The 17,163-nt window shown below is 36.3% G+C and overlaps 1 protein-coding gene across 1 annotated transcript in view; it reads left to right on the top strand.

Annotated features, from left to right (window-relative positions):
• RYK (receptor like tyrosine kinase) overlaps positions 1–16,700 on the top strand; it is a 94,916-nt gene extending 78,216 nt beyond the window's left edge. Inside the window, exons 14-15 of the mRNA XM_025867147.2 lie at positions 14,512–14,648; positions 15,576–16,700. Coding sequence (XP_025722932.1) covers positions 14,512–14,648; positions 15,576–15,687 — 249 coding nt within the window. The 3' untranslated portion in view covers positions 15,688–16,700. The remainder of the gene's footprint in view (positions 1–14,511; positions 14,649–15,575) is intronic.
• Positions 16,701–17,163: the final 463 nt, after the last annotated feature.

Here is a 17,163-nt window from a genome sequence, read left to right on the forward strand (position 1 = left end):
TACCCATGAAGAGTGGTCTTCTGAACTACTGTGGTATCAAAGAGAAAGGTATAGTTTTCAGAGAATGCTTACAGAAAATTTTGTTTTATGTTGTTTCTTTATTGTTAATTTAGAATAATGCTTAGGTTCCCAGTATTTATTCCTTTGCATTATGGTTGTAAATTTTACACATCAACAACCTTAGACTTATTTAAACCTAAAATTCACATTTTAAGAGGAATAGCATTGTATGGTGACAAATTGTAGCTAACACTTGTGAGCAGAGCATAATGTATAAACTTGTTGAATCACTGTGTGGTACACCTGAAACTAATGTAAAATTGTGTGGCAACTATACTTCAATAAAAAATAACTAAATAAATAAAAATTAGCATTAAGAGGAATTGATATAAAGACATTAAAGAAAACCTGGAGAGGTGAAAGGATCTTCAGATATTAGGAAATAAAGATTGAAAGCTTAATATTATTAACATTAAGAAAGTATTTTTTAGTTGTATTTAATATTATTATTTTAATAGTCCTAGTATTTTCTGGAAAAGAGGAATAAATGGATTTACTTTAGGAATAGTTGTTATATTTTCAGAGGTGGCCGGTTGCTGTCTTGTGATCAGGTATTGCCCTTGATGTATTTTCTGTATTAGGCTCTCCCTAAGAATAGATATTTTCCTCAGGAGATCTTGTGAATATCCCTTTCCCTTTCCTTCCTTGTCCTTACCATTCTATTTAACATTACCTTCAAATAGCCTGTGTTCTGATGGAGCAATGTCTAACTAAGCATCTAGTGCAGTAGAGGAAAGTCTTATAAATAGCAGATATATGTGATGGCCTGGTAGGTATCCCATATTGGTTCTTCTCCCTTTCCTGATCACAGATTCTAGGGCAGATTCATAGCAGAAGTGGTCTCTTTTCAGTCATGTATGATATTCTGTGCCTAAAGATTGCTGATTTTTGAAGTTGAGTTAGCAACATGTACTAAATTTGACACCTGATATAGTCAGTGCATTTTATGTATAGTCATTATATATTGGGGATCATTTGAAGCTGGGATAAAAAAATATTTGCTGCAGTGATAAATCTGTAGGAGTATTAAGATTTTTAGGTGATAGTTAACCTTGAAGAATTGCTGAAAGGTCCACTTTAAGGGTTACTTATATAAATCTATTAATGATACCTTAAATTTTAAGTAGTAGAGCTTTTTTAGAGTAATATACTCCTTCCTATAGATGTATATTTCAGTTATGGTTATTGAAAAGGCCTAGAAACTGTCTGAAAATTTAAAATTCATAAGATAATCAAAGCTTCAAAAATCGGATATTTAGGAAGGGATATATACTAATAAAGCCTGTATACCTTGTGCACAGTGGATGTCAGTTTTGAAAACTTGTGAAAATCAATTAATGTCAGTAATTTAAGTGGTCTCAAGCTTTCACTGCTAGGAATATTCCTCCATGATATTTTGATCTTCAAATTGAACTGTTTTTTCAAAAAAATTCAAATTTAAGGGGTGCCTGGGTGGCTCAGTCGGTTTAAGCGTCTGCTTTCAGCTCAGGTCATGAACCCAGCATCCTGGGATCAAGCACGGAGTCAGGCTCCTTGCTCAGCAGGGAGTTTGCTTCTCTGTCTCCTTCTGCTCCTCCCCCCAGCTTGTGCACTCTCTCTCTCACTCACTCTCTCAAATAAATAAAATCTTCTAAAAAGTTTCAATTTAGTAAACATTTACTGTATTATTAGGTTCAGAGGTAGAATTTAGTGATTCATCAGTTGCGTACAACACCCAGTGCTCATTATATCAAGTGTCCTCCTTAATGCCCATCACCCAATTACCCCATCCCCTCACCCACCCTCTCCTCCAGCAACCCTCAGTTTGTTTCCTATAGTTAAGAGTCTCTTAGGATTTGTCTCCTTTTCTGTTTTCATCTTATTTTATTCTTCCTTCCCTTCCCCTATTTCATCTGTTTTGTTTCTTAAATTCCACATATGAGTGAAATCATATGGTTATTTGTCTTTGACTGACTCATTTTGTTTAGCATAATACTCTATAGTTCCATCCACATTGTTGCAAATGGAAAGATTTCATTCCTTTTGATGGCTGACTAATATCCCATTATATATATATATATCACGTCTTCTTTATCCATTCATCTGTCAATGTACATCTGGGTTCTTTCCCACAATTTTGGCTATTGTGGACATTGCTGCTATAAACATTGGGGTGCATGTGCCCCTTCAAGTCACTATGTTTGTATCCTTTGGATAAATACCTAGTAGTGCAGTTGCTGGGTCATAGGGTAGCTCTATTTTTAACTTTTTGAGGAACCTCCATACTGTTTTCCAGAGTGATTGCACTAGTTTGCATTCTCACCAACAGTGTAAGAGCGTTCCCCTTTCTCTGCATCCTTGCCAACATCTGTTGTTTCCTGAGTTGTTAATTTTCAAAGTGAACTTTTAATTACAGGGAGTTGGTAAAGAAAGACCCATACTCCTTCCCCTGGTTTTCAGAGCCTTTGCTTCTTGCCTTATCTTCCCTTTTTAGTTTTATATTTTCCATTGTACATTTCCTTATATTTTGCATTTCATCCAATCTGGAATTCCTGTTGGGTCCAAAGACACAAGATACTTTTATGCCCTTTGATTTGGTCTTCTTTGTAGCCCCAGAGAATTTTGTACTTACCTAATGGCTCCTACCACTGCTGCCTTATATTTTTATGCATAAGTCATTCTTCCCAGAATGGGCAGTGGAAGCTCTGCTTTACTTATTTTCCTTTAACAGGTGGTCCATAGTTCCAGAATTGAAATGGATGTACATATGTATACATTTTGGGTCATTTATTTTAAGAACATTCACAGCCACCTATGTTAATCTTATCCCTGGAGAGCTGTGTACTTGAATGTGTAAAAGAATCCTGAAGGGCTCACAGACCTCTTGTCCTCTTCATTTCCATGTAGAATCTCACATTTCTCTGTCTCACTCTCAGACTTTACTTCAGAGATTCCATCTCTTTTGACTACAGTTGTTATTTATGAGTACCTTTATTAATTGACCTTTGTGCACCAAGGCTCCCCTCTTAACCATCAGATATATTGCATAGATGTCTGCTCTGCCTTCCTACCTGGGGCCCTGTTTCTGAAAACTTCAGTGCAGTCTTTGATCTGTACTTTTCTTTAGTTCTGCTGTTGGAGTAAATTTTAAGTCAGTGTGAAGATATAACACAATTGAAGACAACAGGTAGAATATCTGGTTTGGGGAAAACATGATTTATTTGATATGAGGCATGTTGAATTCAAGATGCTAATGGATGGAATGTGGGTCCAGAATTCTGGAAGAACATAGAAGCAGGATATTCGAAATTGGACATCACCTTCATTAAAGTGGGGATTGAATGAACAGGAGGGTTTGATCCCAGAGGTAGTGAATATAGAGAGAGAAGAAAGCCAAGGGAAGAATATAGGGAATATGTAGTTTCAGTTAGTGAGAAAAGAAAGATGAACAAAGAAAACAGAAATTGAATGTTGTGTCATAGAAGCCAAGGAAAGAAATGGTTTCAAGGAGACTTTAGTCTATAAACATACCTGCTGCAGTGGTCAGAAAGGATTAGGAAATCATAGAGGGCATTTGAATGAGTGGATTTAGTAAATCATTAAAGGTAGATGTGATTGTTGTGGGCTCTGTGGGAGATGTTAAGTGGGGGGGGCAATATGTATATTACACTTCAAAGAAGTACAGCTATGAAAAAGTGAAATAATCTTAGTTTGATAGGATGGCAGGATGAAGAGAGGCTTTATTTTGTTACTTTTCCACTTTGCTTTTTTTTATTTTTATTTTTATTGGGTCCGTTTGGTTTTGTTTTTAGGCCAGGGAGAAAGAGATTGGACATGTGGTTTTTGGAGGGGAGATACAAGAGATGATAGATGAATGGGCTCAGGAGGCCAGGTTAAAGGTTAAAGGCATGGGAGGAGGAATACCTTTCTTCTGAGATGGGAGTAAAGATAGAGATAGAAGGAGAGAGAAGATAGTGGAAATTCTTTTTTTTTTTTAAGATTTTATTTATTTATTTGAGAAAGCGAGAGAGAGAGAGAGAGGGAGCACATGAGAGGGGGGAGAGTCAGAGGGAGAAGCAGACTTCCCGCTGAGCAGGGAGCCTGATGCGGGACTCGATCCCCGGACTCCAGGATCATGACCTGAGCGGAAGGCAGTTGCCGAACCAACTGAGCCACCCAGGTGCCCAATACTGGAAATTCTTGAAGAAGGATCTCTCATTGGGACAACTTCATGTTGCTGAATATATGTGTAATTGGGGTTCACAGAGTGAAAGGGAGGGACAGAAAGAGTAAGAAATACAGACTGAAATGTTTCCACATTTGGTGAAAACTCTAAATCCACGGATCTAAGAACTGAACAAACCCCAAATCCAAGAAGCAAGAAGAAACTAAACCATAGTGCATTATAATCAAATTGCTCAAATTAGTGATACAGAGAAAATCTTAAAAGCAGCCGGGGGGGGGGGGACACAAAAACATGTTAATACAGAAAGGAACCAAGAAAAGGATGGCAACAAATTTCGCATTGGAAGCACTGCCAGGGCGAGAACAGTTAAACATTTTTAAAGTACTGTAAGAAAAAATCCTGTGAACATAGAATTCTATACCCAGGGAAGGTATCTTTCAAAAATGAAGGGGAAATAAAGACTTTTTTAGAAATACCAAAGCTGAAATAATTGTCATCAGCAAACCCATATTACAAAAAATGTTAAAAAAAAGTCCTTTAGGAACCAACGATACTAGATGGAAATATGGATCTGTACGAAGGAACAGAGAGCACCAGAAACGGTAACTATATGCATAAATATATGTTTTTTTCTTACTATTTAAATCTCTTTAAAAGATAATTGAATACATTTTAGTGCCCCCTCTCTCATTGATAAAATAGAAAATCATTAAGGATTTAGACTTGAATGACAGTATCAACCAAATTGATCTAAATAACTCAGAACACTCCACCCAGCAACAGCAGAATCCATATTCTTTTCAAATGTACATGGAATATTTACTAAGATAGACCATTTTCTGGGCCATAAAGCACGTCAGTGAATATAAAAAGATTCAATTCATACAAAATAGGGTTTTGTGAACACAGTGAAATTAACTTAGAAATCAAAAATAGGAATCTAGAAAATTCCCAAATATTTAGAAGCTAAATAATAGACTTCCAAATAACCCATGTGCCAAAGAAGAAATCAAAAGAGAAAATTACGAAGTATTTAGAATTGAATGAAAAAAATAACAGTATTTCGAAGTTTGGGGGATGATGCTCAAAGGGGAATATATATATTATTAAACATCAATATTAGAAAAGTCTCAAATCAGTGACCTAGTTTTTATCTTAAGAAACTAGAAAAAGAGCAAATTAAACTGCAAGTAGGTAGATGAGAAGAAATAATATAGACAGAAGTCAATGAAATATGAAGTAGAAAAACAATAGAGACAATCAGTGAAACCAGTGCTTAATTGTGAGAATACTATTTATGATAAATCTCTCACCAGACTAATCAGGAAAAAAGAAATATGTTGCAAATTAACAATGTAATGAATGAGAAAGGTGATAGCGTTACAGATTCTCACAGGTATTTGGTAATAAGAAGATTATGAACAACTTTTTCCCAGTAAATTCAGACACTTAGGTGAAATGGACAAATTCTTTGCAAAATAACTTTCAGAGCTCATTCAAGAAGCAGATGATCTGAATAGCCCTTTATCTATTAAAGAAATGGAATGTTTAGTTAAAAACCTGCCTGAAAGAGAAAACTCTGGGTCCAGAGTGAGTTTTAGGGCACTGGCATTCCAAACATTTAAGGAAGAAATAATACAAATTCTACACACTCTTTTTCAGAAAATTGAGGAGAATACTTTCTAATTCATTCTGTGAGGTCAGCACTACTTTGAGGTAGCACCAGACGGAGAGAAGAGGAAAAGAAACTATAGATCGTTATTCCTCATGATCATAGATGCAAAAATTCTAAACAAAAGTTTAGCAAATAGAATCCAAAGTATAGTTTTAAAAATCATGTTATGGCCACATAGGCTTTATTCCAAGAATACAAGTTTGTTTTACCATTTGAAAATCAAGCAGTGCAATATACTGTATTAATATACTAAAAAAGAAAAATTATATGATCATCTCAGTAGATACAGAAGAAGTATTGGGAAAAAATCCTCAATTCATTCCTAATAAAAATTCTCAGCAATATAGGAATAGAAGAGAACTTTCTCAATCTGATAAAGGAAAAGGCATCTACCAAAACCAAAAACACCTATTGCTAACATTATACTTAATGCTGAAAGACTGAATTATTTTACCTAATAAAAGGAACAAGACAAGGATGCCCACTCTCTATCACTTCTCCTCAGTGTTGTACTTGGGGTTCTAGCCAGTGCACTAAGGCAAGAAAAGGGAAAAAAAAGAAAAAAAAAAACAAGGAAAGATTGGATAGGAAAAAGTAAGTATTTGTGGACATGATCATCTATGAAGAAAATCCAGTGTGATATACAACATAGTTACTAAAACTAATAAGTGAGTTTAAAAAGATTATAGGATACTAGATCAATGTATAAAAATCAGCTGTATTTCTGTATACAAATAATGAAAAATCAGAAATTAAAAGTTTTTTGGGATCATTCTTATTGCATATATTTGACATATAACCTTGTAAATTTAAGGTTACAGCATGTTACTTGGATACATTTATATATTGTAATGATTGCTGTTGTAGTAGTATCATGTTATGTAATTATAGTACAATATTATTGTCTATTTATTATACTATGCATTAGATCACTATGGCTTATTTATTACTCATTGCAAGTTTGTACCCTTAAACATCAGTTTTACCCTCTCACCCCTCATCCCCTGGTAACCATGATTTTACTCTCTCTTTTTCGTGAGTTTGACTTTTTTAGATTCCACATATAAATGATACCATATATTACTTGTCTTTCTCTGTCTGACTTATCTCACTTAGCATAATATATTCAAGGTCCATCCATCCTGTTGCAGATGGCAGGACATCCTTCCTCATGACTGAATAATATTCCGTTATGCATATACTGCGTCTTTGTTATGCATTAATCGGTAGATGGGCATTTAGGTTGTTTCTATATCTTGGCTATTGTGAATAATGCTGCAGTCAACATAGGGGTGCAGATGCACCTGTCTCTTCAAAATACTGTTTTCATTTCTTTGGGGTATACCTAGTAGTGGAATTACCAGATCGTATGTAGGTCTATTTTTAATTTTTTGAGGAACCTCCATATTGTTTTCTTTCCCTAAGTTTTTTAAAAACATAAAAGCGGGCACCTCGGTGGCTCAGTCATTACACGTCTGCCTTTGGCTCAGGTCATGATCCCAGGGTCCTGGGATGGAGCCCCGCATCGGGCTCCCTGCTCAGCGGGGAGCCTGCTTCTCCTTCTCCCACTCCCCCTGCTTGTTTTCCTTCCCTTGCTTTGTCTCTCTCTGTCAAATAAATAAATAAAATATTTATTAAAAAAAATAAAAACATAAAAGCATCCAAAAATATGAAATTCTTAGGACTATATCTGACAAAAATGTGAAATATCTACATAATGAAAACTATAACACATTATTGAAAGAAATTAAAGACCTGTATAAATGGAGAGCTATACTGTTATTTATTGATCAGAAATCTTAATATTAAGATGTTAGTTTTCTCCAAGTTGATCTATAGATTTTAACATAGTCCCAAAGAAAATATTTGCAGGCTTTTAATTTTTGGAGTAGAAATTGACAGATTGATTCTAAAATTGATACGGAAATGCAGAGGACCTATAATAGCCAAAACAGCTTTGAGAAAAAAGAAGTTGGAGGTCTGATTAAAAATTACACTAATCAAGACAGTGTAATGTTGGCATGAAGGTAGACTAGTTAAACAGAACAGAATACCTAAAAGTTGACTCACATATGTATGGACAATTATTTTGCAAAAAAGTACAAAGGCAATTTGGTGGAGAAAGGATTATCTTTTAAACAGTCCTAGAGCAGTTGGATATCCAGCTACAAAAAAATGAACTTTGATCCAAACCTTGCTACACATATACAAAAATTAACTCAAAATAGATCAAAGATTTGAATGTAAAATCTAAAACCATAGCACTTTTAGGAGAGAACAAAGAAGAAGATCCTTTGGAAATTTGTGTTAAGCAAAGATTTCTTAGGACACCAAATCAAGATCTCTGGAAGAACAAAACAGGCTGTCAAAATTTAAAAACTTGTGCTCTTTGAAATACAGTATTCAGAGAATGAAAAGACAAGTCACACTCAGAGAAAATATTTGCAAACCATATACATCTGGTAAATACATACAAAATATATAAAAAATTTTTTAAAACTCAGTAACAAAAATGGGCAAAATATTTGAAGAGATGCTTCACTAATGAAGATACACAAATGACAAGCACATGAAAATATCAAATTCATTAGTCATTAGGAGAACACAAAGTAAAACTACAGTGAGACAGCATTACACACCCATATGTATGGCTAAAATTAAAGACAAGTGTTTGCAAGGATATGGAGGAACTGTAGCTTTCTTACACTGCTGCAGGAAATCTAATACCTAGGTACATTCACTTTGGAAAACAGTTTGGCAGTTTCTTAAAAAGTTAAACATCCAGAGCACTTGGCTGTCTCAGTCAGCTAAACGTCCAACTCTTGATTTCGGCTAAGGTCATGATCTCAAGGTTGTGAGGCCCGGCATGGAGCCTATTTAAGATTCTCTCTCTCCGGGCGCCTGGGTGGCTCAGTTGGTTAAGCGACTGCCTTCGGCTCAGGTCATGATCCTGGAGTCCCGGGATCGAGTCCCACATCGGGCTCCCTGCTCAGCAGGGAGTCTGCTTCTCCCTCTGACCCTACCCCCTCTCATGTGCTCTCTCTCTCTCTCATTCTCGCTCTCTCAAATAAATAAAATCTTTAAAAAAAAAAAAAAAAAAAGATTCTCTCTCTCCCTTCCCCTCCCCTCCCCCAAAAGTTAAACATATCTACCATATTCAGTCATTTTGCTCCTAGATAAATGAAAGCATATATCCATACCAATACTTTGTACACAGATGTTTATAACAGCTTTCAGTGACTAAACCTGGAAATAATCAGGTGTCCATCATTTGGATAAATAAGCTGCTATATTCATATAATAGACTACTATTCAACAGTGAAGGGGATGGACTGTCAATGCATGCTGTGTCATAGATGAATGTCAGAATCATTATTCTAAGTGAAAGAAGCTAGGCAAAGAAGTACTGTTTGAATGATTCCATTTATATAAAATTCTAGAAAATGTGACCTAGTGACAGAAAGCAGATTAATGGTTACTTGGGAACCATAGGGGTGGGGTGGGAGGACAGGAGGAAAGGATTCTAGAGCAGGAAGAATCTTTTGGAGGTGATGGATATGTTCATTGTCCTGATTGTGGCACTGGTTGCAGGAGTGTATACATATATCAGAACTTACCAAATTGAGCACTTTATGTGCATTTTATTGAATGTCAGCCATATGAAAATAAAAACTATCTTTGTTATCTGACCACTACTGCTAACACATCCAAGATTAATTTCTAAATTTGCTAGAACTTAAGACTGAACAAAGACCCTTTTCTAAAATACTGAGTTCCAGGCTTCAGAATTACGAGGATAGGACTGAGGAATCTGTCCGTGTAACGGACCCTCTAGACGATTCTTCTCATTAGTCAGGCTTGGACAGCACTTGACCCAGATTAAATTAATTGCACTTTGGTCATCTGAATACCATTTCCGTGTGTGAGAAGGGAGCGTTAGGTTTCTAGTATTAACAGAAGGGCTAGTCAGAGACGCCTGATGGTGCTGCATTTACTGTGGTCAGATGAGACCCTTTAGAAATGGACAGAATTCTTTTCTCAGCAGTCTGTAATATACTGAGGTCAGCCTTGCCTTATAAATTCCTGAAGTAACAGAATGGAAATCTCTTAATAGCCCCAGCATTAGTTAATATTACATTAAAGAGTAAAAAAGAATCTTATTTATATACTTTGACAGCTCACACCAGTATATGTTGTTAGTGAAAAAAATTTTCATATCTTATATAGAAGCTATAAAATAACAAACTGGGAGAAGAGGAATAAGATGAATAAAAGAACATTGTTATTCTCTAAATGTTCTTTAAACGGATGTAGCAGCAGCCTTTCGTAAAAGTCTGGAAAAAACAGCTTGACCTTATTGCCCCCTTTCCAACGACGTCAAACAAAAGGCAATTATAGAATAAGTCTGTCTAAATTTTAAATGGCTTAGTTATCGGAAGACTTTAGAGAGCAGTTTTTCCACAAATCATCCTTGTGCTATTTGGTCTTGATTTTTTTTTAAAGAGTTGGTGAGCCAACATGTAATTAATCACTTTTGTTGGCTTTTAAGGAAATGAAACTGCAGTGTACCCTTTGGCTTTATTGTTCTTCATTTTGGTGTTTTTTAGTGTTGCAATGTAATATGAGAACCTTAGGTGGATGCTTAGCATTAATTGAACAAAACAATGTGAAAGAAGTAATTTTTTTTAAATCAGCTTATACAGATTATACTGTTTTCGTACCTTTGTACCTTCCATATCTCAGATATCAGCAGCATTACTGTGAAGTGAAGGTCCCTTACAGTTGGAAGTTGTTAGAGTGTACTCTCTTGTCAGTGGATTAGTCCACTGACACTGGTTAGAGGTCCACTGGTCCACTAACCAGGGGTTAGTCCTTGTGTACAAAATGGCAGTATCCACTTGTTACTAATTCCCATTGTTTCTTCCTCCAAAATCTAGTTTGGATTGATTATTCCTTTTTCACAGCTCCTGCCACAATTGGTGAATAAGAACAGATCCATCTCATTTCATGAAAAAGGGATGGGAACGCCCAACCAATTTTACTTTTTTGGGCTCTGTTCCATCATAGTAGTGAACTACCTTCCATATGGAAATTAGACACGATTTTTAAAATTAAGCATTACTAATCATTGTCATTATTAAAAGTTTACCTAGAGTATGCTTTTAAGATAGACAGATACCTGGAGGTATGCAGGCACCTTCCTTTAACTTTTATTAATTTGAAATCATTTTTCCATTTTTAAACAAGTAGTTTGTTTAAGATTTATTTTTTTTTTTATTTGACAGAGAGAGGGAGCATAAGCTGGGGGAGTGGCAGAGGGAGAGGGAGAAGCAGGCTCCCCACTGAGCAGGGAGCCCGACGTGGGGCTCAACCCCAGGACCGTGGGATCATGACCTGAGCAGAAGGCAGATGCTTAACCGACTGAGCCACCCAGGCGCCCCTTAAACCAGTAGTTTTAAGGAAAATTCCAGTAGGCTCTGTCTGTATGGAGATTTTTTTAAAAAAATTATTTATTTATCTCAGAGAGAGATCAAGAACACAAGCAGGAGGGGCAGAGGGAGAGAGAACCCCAAGCAGATTCTGCGCTGAGTGCAGAGCCTGATGGGCTCCCATGACCCTGAGATCACAACCTGAGCCAAAATGAAGAGTCAGACGCTTCACCGACTTTGTCACCCAGGCGCCCCTCTATGGAGATTTTAAAACTATACATCCGTTCCCATCTGTTCCTGCCTTCCTCTCCTCCCCCTACCCCCTTCAAAAACACAGACCTCTGGGATGGGCATTGCTCCACCCTAATGAACTGTTAATGAAAAAGATACTAAGTTCCAAAGATTTAGCTTTTTGGTTTTGGTATTTAAGGGGATGCTGGCTTCAAAATGAGTTGGGAAATACTCCCCTTATTCTGTTTTTTGAAAGAGTTTGTGTAAGATCATGTTGTAGGTTGAATTGTGTCCCCTGAAAAAATAGGTTGAAGTCCTAATCCCCAGTACCTTAGAATGTGACATTGTTTGGGAAAAAAGTCTTTGCAGATATAATATTAAGATGAGGTCATACTCAGTTAGGATGGACCTTAATCCAGCATGACTAGTATCCCTTATAAGAAGAGATACAGACATGTGAGGGGAGAATGTCCCTGAACACGGAGGCAGAGCGTGAAGGGCTGCATCTACAAGCCAAGGAGCACTAAGGACTTCTGGCTACCACCAGAAGCTGGGCGTGAGCAAGGAAGGATCCTTCCTCTTGAGTTTTAGAGGGTGCAAAGCCTTGGCGACACCTTGATTTTGAACTTCTAGATTCCAGAACTGTAGGATAATACATATTGTTGTTTAAGCTCCCTAGTTTGTGGTACTTCGTTATGGCAGCCCTAAGGAAACTCATATAAATTTGTCCTATTTTTTTCTTTCACGTTTGATGGAATTCACAGTGAAACAGGATGCAGTTTTCTTTGTGAAAAGATTTTTAACTACAATTCAATTTCTTTTCTTTCTTTTTTTTTTTTTAATATTTATTTATTTGAGAGGTGGAGAAGGAGAAGCAGGTTCCCCACTGAGCAGCTCTCCATCCCGGGACCCCAAATCATGACCTGACCAAAGGCAGACGCTCAACTGACTGAGCCACCCAGGCGCCCTGAATTCAATTTTTTAATAGATATTAGCTACATAAGTTTTCTATTTATTCTTACGTCTATTGGTAATTTATGTCTTTTGAGGAATTTGTTCATTTCATCTAAATTACTGAACTTAATGTTGTAAAGTCAGGTTTGTATTTTTTGATGTAAGGATGGTCCCTCTTTCATTTCTGATATCAGTAATTTGTGTCCTTTATTTTCTTTGATTAATCTAGCTTAGTGGTTCTCAACTGAGGGCAACTTGTGGTTCTCAACTGGGGGCAATTTTGTCCTCCCCACCGGGGTAATTTGGTAATACCTGGAGGTATTTTCAGTTTTTACACTTGGGGCATCTAGTGAGTAGAGACCAGGGATATTGCTAAACATCCCACAAGGTATGGGATAGCCTCTCACAACAAAGAATTATGCAGCCCACAATATACATGGTGCTGAGGTTGAGAAACCTGTCCTAGAGTTTATGATATACCCCCTACTTTCAAATAATATTATACCATTCGTGTTTAATATAAGCACTTAAAATATTTCCGTTTATCATCTTCTTCCATCCTTTATGCTATTGTGGGCATACATTTTACCTACTGTATACATTATAAATCATACAGTACATTGTTACTATTTTTGCTTTAAACAATCTATTAAAGAAACTTGAAAATAAAAAATATCTAATTGTCACTCATGTTTTTAATACAATTCATTTTCTTTGTAGATCCAAATGTCAGCTTCTATTTGTCTAAAAAATCTGTATTTTTGCCTTCATTTTTTAAGTATATTTTGGTTTGGTATAGAATTCTCCATTGATAATTTTTTAAATATCCTAAAAATGTCCACTGGGTTGTTTTTTTTGTTTTGTTTTCATAGATTATAATAAGAAATAAAAGCAATGTTCACTAATACAAGTTTTTTAAAAAAACAACCTGTTTATTTTAGGGAGTATTTCTGGATTTTATTACTGAAAAATAATTACTTAAAATTTAATGCACTATGCTCAGATCTTGTAAACAGATTTGTTTTTGACTTGTGTTTTTTCCTTTTCTATTTCTTTCTCCTTCATTCATTAAAAAATTTTGTTTTTTGGGCCGATTACTTCTCTGAGCCTCAGTTTTCTTACCTGTAAAACTGGGCTACCAGGTTTGTTGTGAAAACCAGATGGAGATAAAGGATTCAAAATGTCTAGAACAGAAGGGACTCATAAAAATGATACCTTCCTCCTCATCCAGCTTCAGCTGTTCTCACTTCAGGGTTCATGTGTGGCAGTGGATCAGCAGGAGTCCCTACTCTGAGTCCTTTCTGGCTGCAAGGCAGTAATTCTGTGTAGATACGTTGCCTGCCCTCTGCACAATCTCTACGAGCCAGTATAACCACAGCTGGGCCAAAATCGGGAGCTCTGCTTGGACCATGAACGAACACTCTTGTCACTGCTTGTGATTTCTGTTCCTACCAATAGTTCACATTGTTGATTTTAAATAAATCTGATCTTTCACTCAAGCAAGGTTAGAAGATATTTTTTCAGGATGCTTTCATCTGTTAATTTAAATTATTTGAATATAGTAAAAATTCATGACATCTTATATTTTACACAGTTTACATATTTAACTTATTCAGAGTGCTCTTCCTTCCAGTTAGGCTAAAGTTATAATCATTTTCCACTTCTCAGTTATACAGACTAGCTATAGTTATTTAAGGTAACAGATTTTTCATATTAGGAAAATATTAGACCTAATTAGCTGTTTGGGTTGGTTGGTCTTGTAATCAACAGTAAAAACCATTCTTTCCAAGGGATCTAATTACTTTAGAATATATAATAATTATATTCCTATTAAGGGGTGCATTCATTAAAAGGCTCTTTCTGTCCCAGCAAGAGAAATTAACTAGCTATGGTAGACTTCTTTTTGTAGATAATATTTTGCTTTCCTTAAGAGTTGGGTGCTATTTTTGATCCATCCCTGGTCCCTTCCCTCATTGTGTTTCTCCTTCTCTCCTCAGTGGGCCTTCGGAGTGACGCTGTGGGAGCTCATGACTCTGGGCCAGACGCCCTATGTGGACATTGATCCCTTTGAGATGGCCGCGTACCTGAAAGATGGTTACCGAATAGCCCAGCCAATCAACTGTCCTGATGAGCTGTGAGTTTCTCTGAGCTTGAAGACATGGGTTTCATTCCATTTATGATACTAGAGGAGCCGGTGTCCGTATTCATACAGAGACTTTCCTTTGGAGAGTAATGATTCTTTGGACTTGAATTAGACTCATAGAGAACCACAGAGTCAGCCAGACTCATTCACTCTTTAATACATTTGACATTAGAACATTTTTTGGTTCTTATATTTGTAGTGCTTAGTCTAATCTGAGAGACCAGTAATGTACATAGTAAGAAAATACTGAATACTGTGTTAGTTATTCTATGTAGAGTGTGTATCCGACTTTTATTGATACAGCCTTAGTTATAGAAAGCTTTTCTCATTGTCATCTTGCCTTGCCATTTGGTGTCAACTGATATGTAAGGAAAATGTTCCAGGCTGAGATAGTTCCTATTTCCTGCCTTCCTCATGTAGGTAATCTTCCCATATAAAGGGAGTAGGGTGGGCAAGAGGCTATTCAGGGGTGATTGAGTGCACAGATGACTGTGGTCTTGCTTTCTGAATCCCCTGAAGGTTTCTATACCATGGTGAGGTGGGAACTTTTGCACTGATTTTACTGTAGATCCAGTGTGCTTAGAGCTTAGCTTAATCTTCCTCTTCCTCCAAGTTCTTTCTCCAGAAAACACAGGTTGTTATTTTGTCTGTGTTTTAGGGATTTACATGAAGTCTCTATATTTGCTGATGTATTTTGATATAATGTCATGAAGAATTGAAACCCACACATAAAATTCAGATGTGTTTTAGTTTCTTTTCATTTTAGAACTGCCAACATATAGTAATATTCATTGATTTTTAATATGTCATTCTCCCCATATGCCCACCTTTAGACAGAAAACAACTGGCATCGAATTGAGCAAAAGATTAGGAGTACTGTAGCATCATTAGCCCAATTTCCCATTTTTGTCACTGCAGATTTGCTGTGATGGCTTGTTGCTGGGCCTTAGACCCGGAGGAGAGGCCCAAGTTCCAGCAGCTGGTACAGTGTCTCACGGAGTTCCACGCAGCCCTGGGGGCCTATGTCTGACTCTCCTCTCATAGTCCCATGGCATCAGGAGCACAGTGCTTGTCGGGGCTCCCTTGGAACCAGTCATGGATGCTTTGTACGTCACGCAACACCAGCAGAAGCACATATGTCTTCCGGAACACCGTGCCTTAGGAATGCTTTAGAATCTGAACTCTTTTAAAGACAGACTTAATAATGTGGAATATTTTCTAGATATCATTTTTATTAGGTTGAACTGAAAAGGTTTTTGTAAATTTTCTGGCCCCAAATTTTTTAAAACATAGTTACTTTGGACTAGGGGAACATTCTTACAAAATAAACAGTTTTAAAAATTGTTTAAACACAGATATTTGGAATAGCTGTTTTAGTGCCAACTGCTTTTTTATTTTTTTACTTCATCAAGGTAATGTAGGTGATTCACCTTTAAAGTTGTTTTTTCTTTTTTATTTTTCACTAATCTTGGGAATGGTTTGTCTTCAAAATACATTACTTTTTCTTAGGAAAAGGAAAACAGCATAAAAAGATGTCTGATTTGCCTTGTATAGAAAAAGGCAGTATTGGAGGAAGAAAACTTAAAAGCTAGGGGACAAAAATTTTAAAAAACCCTTAGAAACAGAAACTATCCTTTTGTGGGAAACTGTTTCTTTTTTATTTTTTTAATGAAAATTATTTCTGCTTTCTTATTTTGGGGGAAGTAGAAGCTAAATTCATTGAAACACTTAAATTTTCCATGACCAGAAGTAGGCTTCGGGCAGGTTAGTCAGTAGTAAACAATGGCGATTTTATTTATTTTTTACTCTCTGGGAAAGGAGATAATACTATTCCAGAAAGTGAAATCATGTTTCTAGGGTTAAGAATCCCTTTTACTGCACCTAGAATAGTGCTATGCACAGAGGCGGTGCTTCAGTTGTTCTGGATAGTGTAAAAAACAAACAAAAAAGTAAACTGGTAAATTTTGTGCTTCAAGGCTGACTTAAGTATAAAGTTGTTTCTTAAAACACTTGAAAAATTAAAGGATTTGTTTTCTAATAGTATTGAAAATATTGTTCATAATGAATGATTGGTTGTGTTTGGTAAGTCTTTGAACATGTGCCATCTAGATAGATACCCATGTAATCAGGCTCCTAAGCCCTAACACAGTTACAGCTGACTCTGCTCAACCTCTGAGTTCTAATAATTTGGGATCATTATTACAAGGAAATACTACAACTTTGAAAATTTTCTCCAGAGCCATTAAATGAGGGATATGTATGTGTTTATGCTTGGTTGTAGTTGACCTAAGGCAGAGTTGAATGAGCCTCCTAAATAGTTAGGCCTACAGGTGCCTGCCTCTACTCACATGCTCATGGGTGTATTAGGAAGAATGCATAGCAGTTGGAGGCTTTTGCCATTATTAAAGAAGTTTTGTGAATCAGCACATTTGGAAAAATAGCTCACACAACACATGCTCTGTCAAAAGCAAGCCAAGAACATGATTTTTCTGAGTACCATTAATAA

The sequence above is a fragment of the Callorhinus ursinus genome, unplaced genomic scaffold, assembly GCF_003265705.2.
Source record: "Callorhinus ursinus isolate GAN/ISIS: 27379988/994484 unplaced genomic scaffold, GSC_fseal_2.0 scaffold1, whole genome shotgun sequence".
NCBI classification, from domain to species: domain Eukaryota; kingdom Metazoa; phylum Chordata; class Mammalia; order Carnivora; family Otariidae; genus Callorhinus; species Callorhinus ursinus.